The sequence below is a fragment of the Pongo pygmaeus genome, chromosome 1 (assembly GCF_028885625.2).
Source record: "Pongo pygmaeus isolate AG05252 chromosome 1, NHGRI_mPonPyg2-v2.0_pri, whole genome shotgun sequence".
NCBI lineage: Eukaryota > Metazoa > Chordata > Mammalia > Primates > Hominidae > Pongo > Pongo pygmaeus.
The window spans coordinates 120,914,823-120,936,131 of NC_072373.2; the positions used below are offsets into that span (position 1 = coordinate 120,914,823).

Below are 21,309 nucleotides of genomic sequence, written 5' to 3' on the forward strand. Positions count from 1 at the left end.
CATCATTGGTAGAATATAAACTGTTCAGACCTTACTTATCTTAGAATCTGAAAAACTTCATGTTTAGCCTTTCATCCCCTGTGGTATGGGGTAAGGAGGCATGGGACACCATGCCAAGTGCTAAGAGACAATATCTAGCACACATTCTTACACTAAAATCAATTCCAGATGGGTGAGTTACCTGTAAAAAAATAGAATGAATCTATCAAAAATTTATAATCCTGGAGTGTGGAAGGTATTTCTAAGTAGCATGTGAAATTCAGAAGCCAAAATGGAAAAGCGATGGATTTACTTACATAAAAATTAAAAATGGATATCCATCAATATTTAAATGCACAAATCCCTTGACCACTGCTAGGAATTTACATTATGGAAATGTTTGTGTAAGTCTGCAAAGGTATGTACCCAAACAATGCAGCATTATTTATAAGAGCAAAACTCTGAATCAATAAAACTATGGTCTGCTGTATGACAGAACACTATGAGGGCAAGTAAAAGAAGAGATTTGAAACAAAGATGTTCCCTTTGTTTAACAAAACACATCTGCAGACATATATTATCTAACCCTATATAGAGATTACATTATTTTTGAAAAAGTCATTAGGAGTTATCTTGGTGGGAATATTACAGTAGATTCCTTTTCTTCTTTGTTACTCTAATTTAGAACTTTTAAAATTTCTAACTTTCCCCTCTCCCCTACAGAAAACACAAACCAGAATAATTTTTTAAATTCTATATTTATTTTCTCTTAGAATGTTCATGATTTTTGGTTTTCTAATTTAAACATACATGACTTCAAAATTATATAAAATTGTGTTCTTTAGATGTGGCAAAACAGTATACACTGTGAAATCACTCCATTTCTATTAATGACTGAATTATTTTACAAATAAACTGAATTTTAGTTGAAAGAAAAACTACACTTAGAGGAAACAATTCTATCATACATATACATTTACAGTTTTTTACTTTTACTATCTCTTTATTTAAAATCATTCTTTCCCAAAAACTATACTTCAGCATGAGACTTTTAGATATAAGTATCCAATGGGTAATTAGTATATACAGAGGTGGCTGTGACAAATTACCCACAACTCTAATATATTCTCCTCCAAAGGTGAAAAAATTTCCTTTTAGAAAGCATTTTAACATTTCTTCTCATCATCTACAAAGCAGCAGCAATATTTAAATTATCAAAAATGACAAATCCAGTAATACATAATCATAAACAGTTCCTTAAGAAATGTATTTGAAAAGCCATTATTCCATAAAATATTTACATTGTTTAAATTACATGACAGCAACATTTTCTATTTTAGTTCAACATATTAGTAAGAATCTCTAAACCCCCCAAAAAGAAACGCTATTCATCTTTAATAAAGGAGACTTTATCCTTGGGTTTATTCAGCATCTTTATATCATCCAACAGCTTTTTGGGTGTTAAAACATGTGTAGAACCTGGTAGGAGAAAAGAGAATTTTTCAGAGGCCAGCAGTTAAATCAATTTTCCTTCGCTTAATATAATGTGTTGTCCTTCAAATATGTAAAGTGCAGTAGCCTGGGGTAATGTAACAAAATTTCTGTAAGACATCTTCCTGAAATCTGCCTATGCTGCAATATTTCAATCCTTCTTCACCACTGAGCATGTTCAGTAACTTTTCAGAAACAGTGGCCATTCCTAGTGCTTTGTCTACTTTGTGCTATACATTGGTACAATGAAGGGCAAAACTGGGGATTATCCTATCCTCAGCACTATAACAGTTATTGTTCAATAATAGAGATCCACTAAGTAGTGCTGCAGGTCAAGGCTTAACACACAGATCCAGCGCCTCCATGGGTCAGGAGAGTTTACCTATCATTGGCTTTGACTGAAATTCTTATTTTTTAATTTTTTGTAGAGACGGAGTTTTGCTTTATTGTCCAGGCTGGTTTCAAACTCCTGGCCTCAAGTGACCCTTCTGCCTTGGCTTCCCAAAGTGCTGGAATTACAGGCCTGAGCCATTAGCCTGGCCTGAAATTCTTAAAACTTAATTCCACACAGGCCTTGCCAATGTCATGTCCATATCCACAAAAAATTCAAAATATTTTTGAAGTAGAAATGTATTTGTGCATCAAAAACTATTTAACGGTTAAACAAACGTACAGAACATACTATTTTAAAGGAGCAAGCTCCTTTTCCTCAAATAAGCACATTTTAAAATAAAACTATCAAAAAGTCAACTAGGAAAAAACTCCAGCACATCAGACAAAACACATTCTATGGTTAACAATTTTTTTGCATTAAATTTAGTTTCAAATGTGTAACACAAGATAACATTTTACATGTATACTTTTGCATTTAGAGTTTGTTTAAAAACAGAAAAGAAGGCTGGGTACGGTGGCTCATGCCTGTAATCCCAGCACTTTGGGAGGCCGAGGCAGGCAGATCACCTAAGGTCAGGAGTTTGAGACTAGCCTGGCCAACATGGTGAAACCCTGTCTCTACTAAAAATACAAAAATTAGCCAGGCGTGGTGGCAGATGCCTGTAATTCCAGCTATTCAGGAGGCTGAGGCAGAAGAATCGCTTGAACCCGGGAGGCGGAGGTTGCGGTGAGCCAAGATTGCGCCATTGCACTCTAGCCTGGGGGACAAGAGCGAGACTTAGTCTCAAAAAAAAAAAAAAAAAAAAAACCAGAAAAGAAGAAAAGGAAAGTCTTACCAATAATAACTTCACAGGATTTATGTGCCTGAGAAACTTCATAAGCACAACGCATTTCAGAGTATGTAATCCCTCCAATTACAAAAACAATCAGCTTTGACCCATTTTTTCGGTCTTCTAAATAATTAGCTCTGGGTTTCTGGCGAGCACTAAAAAGTAATTAAAAAAAAAAGTAAACATGTTATAAACATTTCCAAAGCCATAATGCTTGTAGACTTAAAAAACCTAACTCAACCAAACTCAAACTTGCTACCAATTACATTGATTTTTTTTTTTTTTTTTTTTTTTGAGATGGAGTCTCACTTTGCAGCCCAGGCTGGAGTGCAGTGGAGCGATCTTGGTTCACTGCAACCTCCGCCTCCCGGGTCACGGTTCAAGCAATTCTCCTGTCTCAGCCTCCCGAGTAGCTAGGATTACAGGCATGCGCCACCATGCCCTGCTATTTTTTGTATTTTTAGTAGAGACAGGGTTTCACCATGTTGGCCAGGCTGGTCTTGAACTCCTGACCTCGTGATCTGCCTTCCTTGGCCTCCCAAAGTGCTGGGATAACAGGCGTGAGCCACCGCGCCCGGCCCAATTACATTGATTTTTAAGGAAATGACTTAACCATAGTATGACTAACCAAGAGTTAAGCAGGACAGCCACATTTCAAAAACAATTCTAACAAATCATGCCTAATCTGGCTTGGCATTTTAACCTACAGAGTAGAGCTAACATCCTCCCTTATTATTTCATAAGAAGAAATAATGTACCTGAGAAGTCTGCAGCTTCTTGAAATTAAAAAAAAATTAGAGAGTGGCACTGAAAAAGGTTTTGAAGATGTGAAGGGGAAAGGGGCAAGTAATACTTTGGAGCTGATGTGGTATTAGGTTGTTCCTTGCTGGAATGGAATTCAGGAACCTACGATGGTAGGAGGTTGGCTGTTAAGAATTAGACCTGTGTTTCGATTTTTATTCTGCTTGTTTTTGATTCAGTATGACTTTCAGCAAATTACTTAACTTCTCTCTAAACCTCAAAGGCTGTTACAAAGATGAAATGAAACAATGTACAGAACACATTAAGTACAGAATCTGGTGTTGGGTAAGTACTCAATAAATAGTAGTCATTACTTTTACCATTCCTCCTCCAGATTGCTCTAGATCCCCAGAGTCTCATATAGTAGCCACTAGCCACATGAGGCTATTTAAATTTAAATTAGTTAAAATTAAATGAAATTAGAAATTCAGTTCTTCATCCATACTTAGCCACATATCCAGTACTCAAGAGCCACATGTAGCTAGTGGCTGTCATACTGGACAGTGCCAATACAGAACCTTTCTATCACTGCAGAAAGTTCTATTGGCTAGCACTGCTCTAGAGCATAGGAATTACTTTTTTTGTTCACAAGCTCCACTGGTAAAAATTTTTAGCTTTTATTTGAAAAGTAAATATTTCAAAATAAACATTCATTTATAAACAAATATATTAATGTGTAAATGACATATGTGTACTAGTATATATTAGTAAAACTTAATTTCTTCTTTTTTAGGTAAAAATAAGTACCCAATCGTTCATTTTGTTATCTACTTTGAGAGTAGATGACCTAGAATGCCTTGCAGTATAGGATCTCATAGCAAATTTTTGTTTTGGTAGAGATGGGGTCTTGCTATGTTGCCTAGGCTACAACGCAGCAGCTGCGGACCAGCATCATCACAGGGCACTACAGCCTCGAACTCTTAGGCTCAAGCAATCCTCCCACCTCAGCCTCAAGTAGGTGGACTTACAGGGGTGCACCACTGCACCCAGCCCCATAGCAAACTTTTAATAATGTTCTTAGCTGGGCGTGGTGGCTCACGTCTGTAATCCCAGCACTTTGGGAGGCCAAGGTGGGCGGATCATGAAGTCAAGAGTTCGAGACCATTCTGGCCAACATGGTGAAACCCCATCTCTACTAAAAATACAAAAATTAGCTGGGCATGGTGGCGCATGCCTGTAGTCTCAGTTACTCAGGAGACTGAGGCAGAAGAATCGCTTGAACCTGGGAGGTGGAGGTTGCAGTGAGCCAAGATCACACCACTGGACTCTAGCCTGGGTGACAGAGCAAGACTCCGTCTCAAAAAAAAAAAAAAAAAAAATCTGAATCTAGCCTTTCAGATGATCGCTTCCATTCATTACCTTAAAGAATGAGGCAGTCAACAACAGGAAACAAATTTTAAAAATTAAAATTAAAAATTTCCTTTCCTTTTGAAAGATGAAACAGGAACAAGACCCACTCTTGCTCCCATACAAAGTCAAGGACGTATTAATAACTTTGGCTTAAGAACTGTTTCAACAGAGAGAAATAGAGTAAGAAGGCAAAAGAAAAGGAGACAACACTGCTCAAAACAATTCTAACAATTTCTAAGCTTCTGAATAGCAATTTTAGAGTAACGGGATTATATTTAATTTGTTTCACATACATGTGAAGACTGAGAGATATAAAGATAATTAAATCCCTAGATCCTGAAAACTTCCCTCTAAATAGCACCAAGGAGCACTGATTAAAAGCAAACATGTTTTTAAAGCATAGCTGAGAGTAAACAAGTCACAGAAATCTCCAGGGCTATTGGTAAAAAGGAAGCTAAATACTAGAATGGTAAACTGAGGTGAGGCTTTGTCTGCCTTGTGGAGTATTTTCTGATCTTAGCAAACAAGGGGCCGAGCCCTGGGTACTGTGCAAGGTACAGATTGGGAGCTGACACCCTGCATAAGGTCAGGACAACCTCAAAGGCAAGGGGAGATGCAAGGAAGCTTCTCCTCTGATAATTTAGCCACAGGCCTGTCACATAGAGTCTTAAGTATTAATCATACTACCTTCATGGTCTGAGGAACCCCAAACTGAGAAATTAACACAAAAAAGAAAAAACCTCTAATCTGGCAAAAGCACATGCAAAACCTGCCTGAAGGGACCTGCTCTCAATGCTGGCTACCGAAATAAACTCAGCATTCAAAATTACAAGACACATATTGAAATAAGTAACTATGAGTCTGCAGAAATAAAAGGCAACAGAATTGAACCCAAAGAGTGTAAATTAGTGAATTTATTAGATATAGACTACACATTAGGTATGTTTAAAATGACAATAGACAAAAAAGGAGGATAGAGTATGACAAAATAAGAAATAACAAAAAGTCCAAGCATGTTTAAAAAAGAAACATGAGAACTTCTAAAACAGAAAAATAAAGTCACTGAAAATAGAAAAAGAAAAAATAGCTTATAGAGCAGATGAGACACAGTGTAAGAGAGACCTGAAGAACTGAAAACTAAATCTGAAGAAAAATTTCTAGAATGAAACACCAGCAGAAGAAATAAAAAAGTGTAAGAAATTAAGAGACATTATGACAGAATAAGATGTTCTAACAAAACCAAGACTACAGAAGTGGCAATATTTGAAGAATTTATGAAAGATGTAAATCCTCAGATTCAGGAAACATAAATGAATTCCAAAGAAAGAAACAAAAATAAATCCTCAGATACACATAGCACAGGGAATATACAGAACCGAGGACAAAAAACAACCAGAGAAAAAAGGTTAATTATTCACAAAGGTACAAGACTGACAGAAAACACAACTCCCTCCACCTTCCCAAGAGCTAAAGTAGAACCCTGGAAACAGTAGAATATTTTCTACAAGTGTTGACTGAACATACCTCAGCTCTTAGAAATTCATAGCTGGCTAAGAACAACGACCAAATGAAGAAACGAATAAAACTGTAAAGACTACCACCACTGGCCAGGCGCAGTGGCGCACACCTGTAATCCCAGCACTTTGGGAGGCCGAGGTGGGTGGATCAAAGGTCAGGAGTTTGAGACCAGCCTGGACAACATGGTGAAACCCTGTCTCTGCTAAAAATACAAAAATCAGCAGGGCGTGGTGGTGCACATCTGTAATCCCAGCTAGTCAGGCGGTTGAGACACGAGAACTGCTTGAGCCCAGGAGGCAGAGGTTGTAGTGAGCCGAGATCGTGCCACCGCACTGCGGCCTGGGTGACAGAGCAAGACTCTGTCTTGGAAAAAAATAAAAAATAAAAAAGACTACCAGCAACAGACCCACATCAAAGGATACACTTCAGAAAGAAAGAAACTGAGCCCACACGAAAGGGGTGGTGGGCGATTTAACAGGTTCACATGCATGTACAACTGAATTTTAAAAAACCAATAATGCTGCTTAGTAATATGGGGGGTAAAAAAGATATAAAGTGAACACAAATGAAGTAGTATAACATTTAAGGGGTGCATGGTTTACATCCAGTTGGTCTAAGGTTCTTGTATTGTTCAAGAAGAGGGCAGAGATACTAATTAATCTTAGACTTTGTTGAGTCAAATATGCTTAGTAATAAACTGCTACAAGAATAAAAATAGATAACATAACCTCCAAACCTTTTGTAGAAAAGGAAAAAATAAAACAAAAGTAAAGTCCTCAGTCCAAGGGAAGCACCCTATCCAGATATACGTAAAAGTACAAGAATGCTCACTGCATACTGTTTGTAATAATGCCAGTTTTGAGACAGCCTAAATTTCTATCACGTGGAAAACAGATGAATAAATTGCTATACTCATATAACTATATACCAACTAGCAGTCAAAATTTATGCATGTATCAGTCTGGGATAAATTTCACAAACATAATGTGACAGAAACAAAAAAAAGCAGGCTGCAGGAGGACACACAATATGACACTATATTAAGTTTAAAAACATAAGATAGCACTTGTGGTCATGGCAGAATAAGGTGGTCAGGAGATTCCCCTCTAAGAAAACAAGTATACACCTGGATGAAATTGTGGGGAAAACAAAACAAAACATTTCAGGTTAACTGGAAACCACAGGCAGACAACAAATTGAGAAGCATTTAATCTTGAATATCTGCTAACATATCTGGTAAGAATGGTGGTGGTGAACATGTAACCTTCTAGCCTGGGCTGCATCTAACCCTCACTGCTCTCCCAGCTCAGTCAGATAAAAATTATAGCTTTACTGTATTGGTGGAAGACTTGATTCAAGGTGGGGCAGTGAGGCGAGTACAAAATCCTGCAGCTTTGCTAGGTGTGGTCTCAACTTAGGATGGGCAGCCAATCAGGTACAAACAAATAAATAAATAAATAAACAAATAAATAAATAAATAAATTTGAGGTGGAGTCTCGCTCTGTCACCTAGGCTGGAGTGCAGTGGCATGATCTTGGCTCACTGCAACCTCCACCTCCCAAGTTCAAGCGATTCTCCTGCCTCAGCTTCCTGAATAGCTGGGATTACAGGAGTGCGCCACTATGCCCGGCTAATTTTTGTATTTTTAGTAGAGATGGGGTTTCACTATGTTGGTCAGGCTGGTCTTGAACTCCTGACCTCAAGTGATCTGCCCGCCTCGGCCTCCCAAAGTGCTGGGATTACAGACATGAGCCACCGCACCCGGCCAGGTAGAAATTAAATAAGGAAATCCCAGAAGTAAAGAAGCCAAAGAAAAAAGATAAGCTCTCTACACATCATTAGTTGACTGCTAAACTATGCATGTGTGGGGAAAACCTGAGAAAGTCCAGGAAAAAAAATGAGGGAAAAAAGGGCTGGGTGCAGTGTCTCACATCTATAATCCCAGTGCTTTGGGAGGCTGAGGCAGGAAGATCGCTTGAGCCCAGGAGTTCAAGATCAGCCTGGGCAACATAGTGAGACCCTGTCTCTACAAGACATTTAAAAATTAGCTGGGTGTGGTGGCACATACCTGGAACCCTAGCTACCTGGGAGGCTGAGGTGGGAGGCTCACCTGAGCCCATGAGTTTGAGTTTATAATAAGCTACGATCATGCCACTGCACTCCTGCACTCCAGTGTGGGCAACAGAGAGAGGCCTTGCCTCTATTAAAAAAAAAAAAAAAAAAAAAAAAAATTAAAAAAAGGAGGGAGACTTAAGAACTGCCTATTTTGGAATGTAACCCGTAACCCACACTCAGCTTGATCAGTAGAGGATGGAAGCCATACAGGCTTGAAGTGTCTGAACAGATAACTGACTGACCTCTAAACTACACAGACATAGGGGCAACCACTAGAAGCTAAGATAAAAAATTTAAAAATTTTAAAAACTCAATAAGGACATCAGTGGCTACAAGAGAGCAAGAGAGAAAGATTCCATAGTTGAAGTCCACACAAATTACTAAAACAATTTGGAGTTGCTATAATACATTATCTAAAAGGTCCAATTTTCAACCAAAAATTAGTAGATACACAAAGAAACAGGAATGTGTGACTCATACTTGGGGGAAAAAAAAAACATTCAATAGGAATTAACCCTGAGTAGACTCAGATGTCAGGGACTTCCAAGCAGTTATAAATATGATCCAAAGAATTAAAAAGAAAAATATGCTAACAAGTTAACAACAGGGAATCTCAACAGAAGAAGTGGAAATAAAAAAAAATCAAATGGAAATTCTACATGTAAAAATACAATAACAAATTTTAAAAAGTGAAAGAAAAGAGCCTCGGTAACTCACAGGACAATGTCAAACCCTCCAACTTATGTGTAACAGGAGTTTCAGAAAGAGAGGAAGGAGAGAGAAAGGAGCAGAAAAATATTTGAAAAAAATAATGCCTGAAAACTTCCCAAATTTGATGAAAATTATTAACTTGCAGATTTAAGAAACTCAACAATCCTCAGGTAGAATAAACACAAAGAGAACTATACCTAGACACAACACAGTTAAACGGCTGAAAGCCAAACATCAAGAGGAAATCCTGCAAGATATAACTCAAGACACTGTTTAGGATACAAACATATGTAGAAAAAGTATAAAGACATACAGGCAATAAACACCAAATTCAGGACAGAAAATAAAGGGAAAATAATAAAACCAGAGTGTGATATACAGGAAGCTTGAATTATGCTTATAATGATTTAGTTAATAAGCTGGGCACTGGGCATAAGGGTATGCATTGTAACATTCTCTATATCTTTTTAAATGTTTAAAGTACCTCAACACAAAAATAATTATCACAAAGGATTAAGGTCTCTGCTATGTGAAGGAAGAGGAGGTGGGGAAGGAAATACTTCTTGTTTCATGAAAATATTTTTTATAATAAAGTACATTTTCATATTGCTTATCTGGATTCATTTAAAACAAATTACAGATAAAGAAAAAATACAGGATTATATACTTGAAAGAAAGTTGCCAAATATGAGTATCTGTGTACCATTTTAAATTATTAGTCCATAGAATGAAAATTTCATTGATTTTCACTTATAGAATTTACCTTACAGCTCCTGAACCATTCCATACTGCTGGACACTGGGAACAATATGGCCATTCTTTTGAATCTAATCTATTATCAATAGCATCCTAAGGAAGGAAAGAGTTAATTCCATCAATAAAATTGTAAATTGCAGGACTTTGTTTGGCATAAAGGTCAAAACTTGGATTTGCAATTGAGGAACCGTAGACATAAATATTTAGCATAAGATTAGCCTTTTCTTTGAAACTCATAAACCTTATTTCCTTCAAAAATTAGTGAAATCATTTACTTATTAAACCAATATTTGCTGCATGACTCCCTTTCTTCATTTGGAGGGTCCCCATGCTGTTATAAGGATTCCAGGCACCTTATCAGAACCTTTAGTTCTATGGTGCTGGGGGTCTCTAATCATTATTCCAGTCATGACACACTTCTAAAGCTTTGCCCTTCATAGCTACTACTGCTACGGCCTAGGGGTACTCAAGACAATCCAATGGGATATGGGAAGTTTTCCTTTTCATTTTATTCTTTAAAATTTTCCCTTTTTTCAGTGTTAGATTTTATGATATATGTATGTATATAAATATAGTGTATACATAGATTATATATTTTTTATTACAGTAATGCTTAACTTATAAGTAAATAGGTTCATGCTCACATTTTTTTTATGGTTAGGTGTGCATGAACTGAAAAGTATGGAGACCACTGCTTTACAGCATGGTAGTACAAGTAGTATTAACAAGTGGGCACATGGATTGGGCACAAAGTACTCAGTAGTCCAAGAATATTTCAGTAAGACTGCAAGAAGAGAGGAAATCAAGTTTCAGGAGAAATTCTAAAGGCCTAGGACTGTCATGGATCCAAATGTGTATTTTCTGAATTTAACATGCAAATCTTTGTTAAGGGGTTCAAGAAAGTCATTTCTTATTTTACAAATACTAGCCATGGTAAACTGATTAGGAATATGTTTAAAAAAAAAAAAAAAAACTAGCCATAACAAACTACTTAGTTCTACATCATCCTTGTGAGAAAGGAAAAAAAATTCTTACGTTAGAGAAAACAAAGTCTAAATTCTTTAGATTTTTCATATATGTTTAAGCATGTGTGAATAACATAAAATTAGCCAAGCAAAACAGAGAAATCATAGCTATGCACTGTACCAAATTAGCTCCCAAAAGAAAGTGTAAACTGGGGTTTAAGTCAAAGGAAAAGGGGAATAAAAACTATATGATCATGACCGAAGAATCAGTGTCATGATTTTATTAAGCTCATCAAGTAATTTTAAAATTAGCTCATTTTATAATTTCCTATAATTGAATAATGTTCTCTAAGTGTAAACAGTATTAAAGGCATGATTCATCTGACAGCAAACTATAATGAAGTTTACATTTTAATCCAAAAACATTTCCAAGAATATTGGCATCTAACACTTTCTAATAGTGGTCCACATACAAATGTTATTTTGTTGAACTTTCATTCAAATAAATTATATTTTGCCACATACAGCTATTAAAACAAAGCAGTATTTTTCATAAAGCATATATGTGTTTATTTTTTTTTATTTTGAAACAGTCAGTGGTGTGAGTTTGTCTGAGGTCTTTAAGAAAAGAATCTTCAGCCAGGCGCAGTGGCTCACACCTGTAATCCCAGAACTTTGGGAGGCCAAGGTGGGTGGATCATGACGTCAGGAGTTCGAGACCAGCCTGGCCAACATAGTGAAACCCTGTCTCCACTAAAAATACAAAAATTAGCCAGGCGTGGTGGCGTATGCCTGTAGTCCCAGCTACTCAGGTGGCTGAGGCAAGAGAATTGCTGGAACCTGGGAGGCAGAGACTGCAGTGAGCCAAGACTGTGCCACTGCACTCTAGCCTGGGTGACAGAGTGAGACTGTCTCAAAAAGAAAAAAAAAAAAGAAGAATCTTCAAGAGTTTCCTCTCCTCCCTTGACCCCAGATACAGGCTTTTTTGTGAAGCCTCCAACCACTGCAGAAACTTCCTGCCCAATACATATACTCAGACTGACATAAACTACAAAAAGTAAAGAATACTCTAAAGAGGGCACTCAGGTACAAAAAAAAAATTTTAAGGATTTTTACCTCCATAATATCTTTGATAAAAGGTGTCCATCGAGAGAGCTGAAAAGTTTCTTCTGTAGACCGATCCTTTCTTAACGGTTTGCCTTGTTGAGACTAATACAATTAGAGGAAAAAATTAAAAACCAGTAATTCTATTCAGATATAATACTCTTATGTTTCCTAACAAAGATATTTAATTTACCAGTAAATACTATATTGTATTTGACTTAAAACTAAGAGTGGAGATGCCTACTTTAAAAAATCTGAGTGTGGTCACATAACTCCACTGAACAGTATTTTGTGCTTTAATGCTAAAATTTATTTATAATCATATCAGAACATATGTCTATTAAAAAAAAAGTATTATAAAACTTGATGGCTGTAGTCCCAGCTACTAGGGAGGCTGAGGCAGGAGAATGGCATGAACCCAGGAGGCAGAGCTTGCAGTGAGCCGAGATCGAGCCACTGCACTCCAGCCTGGGTGACAGAGTGAGACTACGTCTCAAAAACACACACACATACACACACACACACAAACTTGATCGGGCTGGATGCAGTGGCTCACACCTGTAATCCCAGAACTTTGGGAGGCTGAGGCGGGCAGATCACCTGAGGTCAGGAGTTCGAGACCAGCCTGGCCAACAGAGTGAAACCCTGTCTCTACTAAAAATACAAAAATTAGCTGGGCGGATGGCAGGCGCCTGTAATCCCAGGTGGGAGGCTGAGGCAGGAAAGCTGCTTGAACCTGGGAGGCAGAGGTTGCCATGAGCCGAGGTCATGCCACTGCACTCCAGCCTGTGCTACAGAGAGAGCCTCTGTCTCAAAAAAAAAAAAAAAAAGATGGGAAGGAGTGAGATTCTAAATAGAGCTCTTCAAAATTTGACTTTGAGCCTTGTTTTTTTTTTTTTTTTTTTTTTTTTTTGAGACAGAGTCTCGCTTTGTGCTGGAGTACAGTGGTGTGATTTTGGCCCACTGCAGCCTTGACCTCCTGGGCTTACGAGATCCTCAGCCTCCTGAGTAGCTGGGACTACAGGTACACACCAACACACCTGGATATTTTTTTGTTTTTTGTAGAGGTGAGGTCTTACTATGATGCCCAGGCTGGTCTCGAACTCCTGGGCTCAAGAAATTCTCCTGCCTCAGCATCTCCCAAAGTGTTGGGATTACAGGTGTGAGCCACCATACCTAGCGAGCCTAAATTTTTTTAATCAAGAAAATATATGCTTATTTTCTCTGCCATATTATAGTTAAAGGTTACACATTTAACTAAAATTGACAATTGTTATACATGAATCATAAAGACAAAAGTATAAGTAGTGAATTATGACAGAAGCCATAAAATACAAATTTGCTAGAAAACTACATTTGCCCAAATTACATATGGAAAAGAGAACAAAATCTTTAATTGCTTATTCTAAATCTATAGAGTGAACTTAAGAAGATTGTCCACATTAAAAAAAAACAGTTAATACATACAACCATACATACACATATATATAAAGTATATACACAACATAAGACTTCTTACTTGGGGAACAATGGGAACACCAAGGTAACTCCAGTTACGAATCATGTCACTCTCATTTTCTATCTTTACATTCTGGATCAACCTGTCCAAATTTTCTTCCGTAGTTCCTTAAATAGGCAAAAATATGAGTGCACAGTCACATAATTGCTACCAAAATAATTTCAAGGTTTTAGGCAGTACCCATGAATGAAGCTTTTAAAATAAAAAACAGTCCAAATTATATCTCCTTCAGTCTTCTCTCAATTTCATATTTTCCCTTTTATCTTAACCAAGTTCAGCAACTATCTTTCGGTTTTCAAAGATTCTTTTATGATCAATAGTAAAATACTTATTAAAAAGTGATTATCTCCATTACCATTAATACTGAAGATATAAAGTAGAATTGCTCTTATTTTATCACAATTATCATGATTTTTGTTGAGTAGAACTGGAAGGAGTACTCGCATGGAATCTTTCACCTTCTGTCCTTCTGCATCAGTTCCAAGTGCCAGGTCCTTAATGAAAATAAAATATTGTCAGTGATCTATAACCAAAATTCATTTTTTAGTTAAAAACATCTATTATTGGCCGGGTACAGTGGCTCACGCCTGTAATCCCAGCACTTTGGGAGGCCAAGGCGGATCACCTGAGGTCAGGAGTTGGAGACCAGCCTGGCCAACATGGTAAAACCCCATCTGTACCAAAAATACAAAAAACCAGCCGGGCGTGGTGGCAGGTGCCTATAATCCCAGCTACTCGGGAGGCTGAGGCAGGCAACTCATTTGAACCTGGTGGGGCAGAGGTTGCAGTGAGCCATGATCAGGCCATTGTATTCTAGCCTGGGCAACAAGAGTGAAACTCCGTCTCAAAAAAACAAAAGACAAAAAACAAATAAAATCTATTATTAAATCTTGTCAAATTTTAATGGAACACTGATGACATTACACAAGAAAATATGAACATCACTTGTAAACTACTGTTTATACAAAATACTAAAGGTCAAAAAATAAATCAGAGAAGATAAAAATCATTAATCTAAACCTATGCTATCCAGTACTATGGCCACTAGCCACACATGACTACTGAACACTTGAAATGGGATCAGTCTGAATTAAGATGTGCTGTAGGTACAAAACACCAGGAGACTTGAAGTAATATAATGCAAAATTATCTAATTAATAACTTTTTATACCGATTATATGTTGAAATAATATTTTGAATACATCAGGTTGTCAAAGTTTTTTTTTTTTTTTTAAAAGAGACAGGGTCTTGCCCAGGCTGCCCTAACTCCTGGGCTCAAGCAATCCTCCCACCTCAGCCTCCTGAATAGCTGGGACTATAAGCACACACCACTGCACCCAACTTATTCGTAAAATTAATTGCACTTTTTAATTTTTACCTTCATTAATATGGCTATTAGAATAATTAAAATTACATGCAGCTAGTATTCTATGAGGGGCAATGGTCTAAACAGTTGAAGCATGATATAAAAGGCCCCTTGTAAAATGAGCTCTGCTGGATGCTATATTAAATGCTGTACTGAGAAGGTCCTGCCAACAATGCCACCCTGAAATCATGCTCCCAAAATTTAAATCATTCCATTAAACAAAAAATATACAATATATTAGGAGGGACTGTTTACTAAGATACTCTACAGCTACTTGTTAATGTTAGTGGGGAATGACATATTAAATACTGCCTAGGTGGCTCCCCTGATAAGAGAGAGTCTGTGATTCTGTAAAAACCAACCACCGTATCAAGCAAAAAGTTAGGTTTTAACTTACAAAGTTTATCCTGGAAATTTGTTATGAACAGAGGCATTTCTGACTCTGCACATACCTGTTCAGTTTTGCAGAGCTTTTCTATATTAAGCTTGAACTTATTCATGCAATCTTCTGCTAAGTTAAGATGGACAACTTGCTGAAAAACAGAATAAATCAATCATTTAAAGGATTTTAATGACTTTTGTGCAACTGGTAATATTAAACTTTTGAGACAGGCCTGAAAGAAAGTATGGGCTGAGGTGAAAGAAGGTAACATGTACGCAAGGGAACAGCTCAAGAAAGGAAGTAAATGAGAAGGTGATTTACAGGTGAAATGGTTTGGCTATGTCCCCACCCAAATCTCATCTTGTAGTTCCCATAATCCCCATGTGTTGTGAGAGGGACCTGATGGGAAGTGTTTGGAACATGGGATGATGGAAGTGATTTCCCCCATGCTGTTCTCGTAATAGTAAGTGAGTTCTCATGAGATATGATGGTTTTACAAGTGTCTGGCATGTGCCCTGCTTGTACTTCTCCCTCCTGTGGCTTTGTGAAGAAGGTGGCTGGCTTCCCCTTTGCTTTCTGCCATGATTGTAAGTTTCCTAAGGCCTTCCCAGCCATGTAGAACTGTGAGTTAATTAGACCTCTTTCCTTTATAAATTACTCAGTCTTGGGTATTCCCTTATAGCAATGTGAGAACAGACTAATACAACAGGAGGCAATCAACAGACAGCATAAATGGGATGGAAGTGTTGAACTGTTGAATTTGTGTTGAGTTTGACAGTAATGAAAAATAACATGAGAAAAATACCCAGAAGTTCTTCAAGTTCATATTCTCCTTATCTTTCTAAATGTTTCAAGTATTTTAACACACACAAAAATCATTGGTTGACTAGGGTGCAACATGACAAAAATGTTAAGATTATTCTGATAGTATTTGTAAGGAGCAAAAAAATAGTTTACCTGACTAAACAGCTTAAATGCTCTTAAATCTACTAATATGTAACTATTACTTTAAAGAAACATGTAGAATAACATCCACTAGTCAATCTACTGCTGAATTTCTTATAAGGTTGATAAATATTACTCTGTTAGGCTATTCAAGACAAAGATATAGAAAACTTTAAGCTGGATTCAGATAAATCTAGGTTATACATATAGAGAAGTTATGAAGAAGCTTAGATATATGGGATATTTCTCAGACCTATAGTAAGGTTTTAGAGGACAACTAACACCAAGTATTCCATGAAACCCACTGCTAAATCGAACTACAGAACTGAACATAAACTGAATATAAACTAAAACTAATTAGGTATCTCATATACAATACTGCTTACCTTAGTAATCTGTTTTCGGAAATGGGGCATCTTTTTCATCAGCTGGGTAAGAGCACTAAGTGATGTCTAGGAAAAATCAAACTTTTTTTAGGCAAACCTATGATTCAGTTATTCCATATTACAACTTTGAAATCCTAGAGTTTTACAAATTATCAAATCTAGTTAATTTACTGAATATTTGACAATTTTTTTTAAAGAAGAATTTAGGAGGCTTCTGGTTTCACTCACAATAACGTAGCTGATATCAACATTACTCTCCCTTCATAAATAAATAAGATTGGACAAATAAATAAAACAATAGCTTTCAAGTAATGGATAAAAATAGCTCACAGCTGAGACAGCTGAGTGAAGGAAAGCACCAAAGGTGATCCCTGCAAGCACCCTCCCTTTCCCTAAAGTTGTTTTCCAAACACCACTGAAAGGAAATACAGTTCAAGTAGACAGCAATTATCTCCCTGGGTGCAAAAAAAAAAAAAAAAGAAAAAAGAAAAAAAAATGGAGATAAGAGGTTGGGGTTGTGAGGTAGATTTTGGGAAGCAGGGTGCTAAAGAGAAAGGAGCTAGGCAGAACATAACCCAAAAATGTGTAAAGAGATTGTCCTTGAACCCCTAAGCTGCACATGTACAGGGCATAATCCTCAAAGGTGTAATAAAGAACAACTTCTGGGTGGTTAAATGTTGGACAGAGATTTCAGAGGGGTCTTAGTGCTAAAAATATACTAGCATCTCCTGATCTAGACAAAGTAAAGAGACCTAAGTGAACATCCTATACATTCAGTCCTGGGACTATGCCTTAGGACTCAGTGCAAAAGTGAAATAAACTTACCATAACATTGTCTAACATGAAGTTACAACAGAATCACGATTATTTCTCAGCAACTTAACTGCCTGCCAGAACAAAACTCAACATTCTGTGTAGACACAGCATCATCTAGAACCTCTGCAATGTATCATCCACCATGTCTAGCACAATAAAACATTAATAGGTGAAACAGGAAAGTGATTGATACTCAAGTGATAAGACAGTCAATAAAAGTAGACCCAAGATAAGGAATAAGTTCTAGTGTTTGATATCGCAATGGTGACTATAGTTAACATATATTTTGTATTTCAAAATAGCTAGAGGAGAAGATTGGAAATGTCCCCAACACAAAGAAATAATAAATGTTCAAGGTGATGGGTATTCTAAATACAATGATTTGATCATTACACACTGTATGCATGTATAAACATATTACATGCCTCATAAATATGTACAGTTACTATGCATCAATAAAAAAGCTAAGAAAAGAACACCTCAAAATGTAAAAACAAAGAAACTCCCAAAAAGTAGACCTAAGATGGAGTTGGCAGAAAAAGACTTCAAAGTAACACATTTATGTTAAAGTGGAAACAGAGGAAAAGATGGACTACATGGATCAAAAGATGGGGTATTTTAACAGAGAACTAGAATTTATTTTCTAAAAATCCAATGAATGTCCTAGAGTTAAATATAAGACTTTAAGTTAAAAGTACAATGAACGACTTTCATACATTGCTAGTGGGACTGTAACATAGTACAGCCACTTTGGAAAAATAATTTGAAAGTTTCTTATAAACTTAAACATACATTTATTATTGATCCTGCAATCCCACTCTTAAGCATCCTCCCAAGCAAATGATAACATCTGTTCATAGACATGAATGTCTGATATGAAGAAGGTGAATATTTATAGTAGCTTTATTCATAATTGCCAACAATTGGAAAAACTAAAATGTTCTGAAACTGGTAAATTGATAAACAAATTGTGGTACATCCATATGATGGAATATTACTCAGCAATAAAAAGTAATGAAACTACTCTTGCATGCAGCATGAATGAATCTCAAATGCATTATACTAAATGAAAAGAGCCATAGTGTATTATTCCATTCATTGGACATTCTGGAAAAGGCAAAACTACAGGGTCAGAAAACAGATTAGTAGTTGTCAGGGGATGGGGACTGAGTTAAGGGGTTATCCGCAAAGGGGCATGAGGACATTTTTGGGGGTGATGACATTATTCTCTATCTTGATTGTGGTAGTGGTTATATGAGAGTGTGCATTTGTCAAAACTCACAAAACTGTATACTATAAAGGGGAAATTTTACTTTATACCTCAGTTTTCAAAAGGATACAATGAAAGGGTTTAATAGCAGACTGAATACAACAGAAGACAGAAGTAGGGGACTCAAAGTCAGGTTAATAGAGAACATTCAATTGCAATGTAGAGAGGTTAAAAAAAAAAGGTAACAGAATGTAAGAGATATAGAATACAGTCAAGAGATCTAAAAAACATGTTGACTGGGGTCCCAGAAAGAGAGAAGACAGAGAATGGGACAAAATGAAGATGTGAGGAGATAATGACCAAGAATTTTACAAACATCATGAAAGTTATCAACCGAGTGACTCAAGAAGCTCAGCAAACCCCATGGAGGATAAATAGCAAGCAAACCACATTATAGTAAGGCATATCATGGTCAAATTGCTAAAAATCAAAGATACAGAAAAAATATTAATAAACACAGTTTATCTTCAGGAAAACAATAACACTTAACAGCTGCCTTTTTTCAGCACAAATTATGGTAGCCAGAAGGTGATGTATTGAAAGCTTTAAATTGCTGAAAGGAAAAAAATTGCCAACTTTGAATTCCAAATCCAGCAAAAGTATCTTAGAAAAAATTGCAAAACAAAGATGTCCTCAGACGAAAAGAAAGCTGGGAGAATTCAATCTAACCCAGTTGGAAAAACTGAAGAGCAGTAAGAAATAAACAGTACCAGATTGTATAAATATGTGGGTAATAATAAAAGTCTACTGAGTGTTTATAACAAAATAACATCTTGCTTTTATTTTTTGGGTTTTTCTTTCTGAAAAAAATAACACCTTGAGTTTATAACATACGTTGAAGTAAAATACATGAAACAACTGCACAAAAGAGAAAGTGGATAAATGAAATTAAACTATTATAAGATTCCTGAATTATTCAGGACATGACATATTCAGGACATACTATTAAACTAGGGTAGGAATACATTTTTAAATTTCCAGTATAATAACTAAAGGAAGGGCTAAAGGCAAAACACAAATTGTTATATTGGAGATTAAATGGAATTTATTTTACAAAAAGACTTGATAAAAAAGACTTGATAATGAAGAGAAAACAAGAAACTAGATATAAATTTAACTATATCAATAATTACATGAAATATATATGAACTAAACAAGCATTCTAATTAAAATATTTTTGGGCTGGATAAAAAAACAAAATTTAACCAAAAAAGAGAATTTTAGACCAATACCCCTGATGAACATTGATGCAAAAATCCTCAATAAAATACTGGCAAACCAAATCCAGCAGCACATCAAAAAGCTTATCCACCATGATCAAGTGGGCTTCATCCCTGGGATACAAGGCTGGTTCAATATACGCAAATCAATAAATGTAATCCAGCATAAAAACAGAACCAAAGACAAAAACCACATGATTATCTCAATAGATGCAGAAAAGGCCTTTGACAAAATTCAACAACCTTCATGCTAAAAACTCTCAATAAATTAGGTATTGATGGGATGTATCTCAAAATAATAAGAGCTATCTATGACAAACCCACAGCTAATATCATACTGAATGGGCAAAAACTGGAAGCATTCCCTTTGAAAACTGGCACAAGACAGGGATGCCCTCTCTCACCACTCCTATTCAACATAGTGTTGGAAGTTCTGGGCAGGGCAATTAGGCAGGAGAAGGAAATAATGGGTATTCAATTAGGAAAAGACGAAGTCAAATTGTCCGTTTGCAGACGACATGATTGTATATCTAGAAAACCCCATCGTCTCAGCCCAAAATCTCCTTAAGCTGATAAACAACTTCAGCAAAGTCTCAGGATACAAAATCAATGTACAAAAATCACAAGCATTCTTATACACCAACAACAGAAAAACAGAGAGTCAAATCATGAGTGAACTGCCATTCACAATTGCTTCAAAGAGAATAAAATACCTAGAAATCCAACTTACAAGGGATGTGAAGGACCTCCTCAAGGAGAACTACAAACCACTGCTCAAGGAAATAAAAGAGGATACAAACAAATGGAAGGACATTCCATGCTCATGGGTAGGAAGAATCAATATCATGAAAATGGCTATACTGCCCAAGGTGATTTATAGATTCAATGCCATCCCCATCAAGCTACCAATGACTTTCTTCACAGAATTGGAAAAAACTACTTTAAAGTTCATATGGAACCAAAAAAGAGCCCGCATTGCCAAGTCAATCCTAAGCCAAAAGAACAAAGCTGGAGGCATCACGCTACCTGACTTCAAACTATACTACAAGGCTACAGTAACCAAAACAGCATGGTACTGGTACCAAAACAGAGATATAGATCAATGGAACAGAACAGAGCCCTCAGAAATAACGCTGCATATCTACAACTATCTGATCTTTGACAAACCTGAGAAAAACAAGCAATGGGGAAAGGATTCCCTATTTAATAAATGGTGCTGGGAAAACTGGCTAGCCATATGTAGAAAGCTGAAACTGGATCCCTTTCTTACACCTTATACAAAAATCAATTCAAGATGGATTAAAGACTTAAACGTTAGACCCAAAACCATAAAAACCCTAGAAGAAAACCTAGGCATTACCATTCAGGACATAGGCATGGGCAAGGACTTCA

At 36.6% G+C, this 21,309-nt stretch overlaps 1 protein-coding gene across 3 annotated transcripts in view; it reads right to left on the reverse strand.

Annotated features, from left to right (window-relative positions):
* Positions 1–763: 763 nt before the first annotated feature.
* The window catches only part of STXBP3 (syntaxin binding protein 3), a 68,857-nt gene continuing 48,311 nt past the window's right edge, over positions 764–21,309 (reverse strand). For 2 of the 3 annotated variants that reach the window (XM_054503571.2, XM_063664578.1), the window contains exons 12-19: positions 16,612–16,677; positions 15,351–15,431; positions 13,888–14,026; positions 13,533–13,639; positions 12,026–12,118; positions 9,952–10,037; positions 2,700–2,848; positions 764–1,458 (exon numbers count right to left, since the gene is read on the reverse strand). In XM_054503571.2, the coding sequence (XP_054359546.1) occupies positions 1,364–1,458; positions 2,700–2,848; positions 9,952–10,037; positions 12,026–12,118; positions 13,533–13,639; positions 13,888–14,026; positions 15,351–15,431; positions 16,612–16,677 (816 nt within the window). In that variant the 3' untranslated portion in view covers positions 764–1,363. The remainder of the gene's footprint in view (positions 1,459–2,699; positions 2,849–9,951; positions 10,038–12,025; positions 12,119–13,532; positions 13,640–13,887; positions 14,027–15,350; positions 15,432–16,611; positions 16,678–21,309) is intronic. The other variant, XM_063664579.1, reaches the window with a different exon arrangement.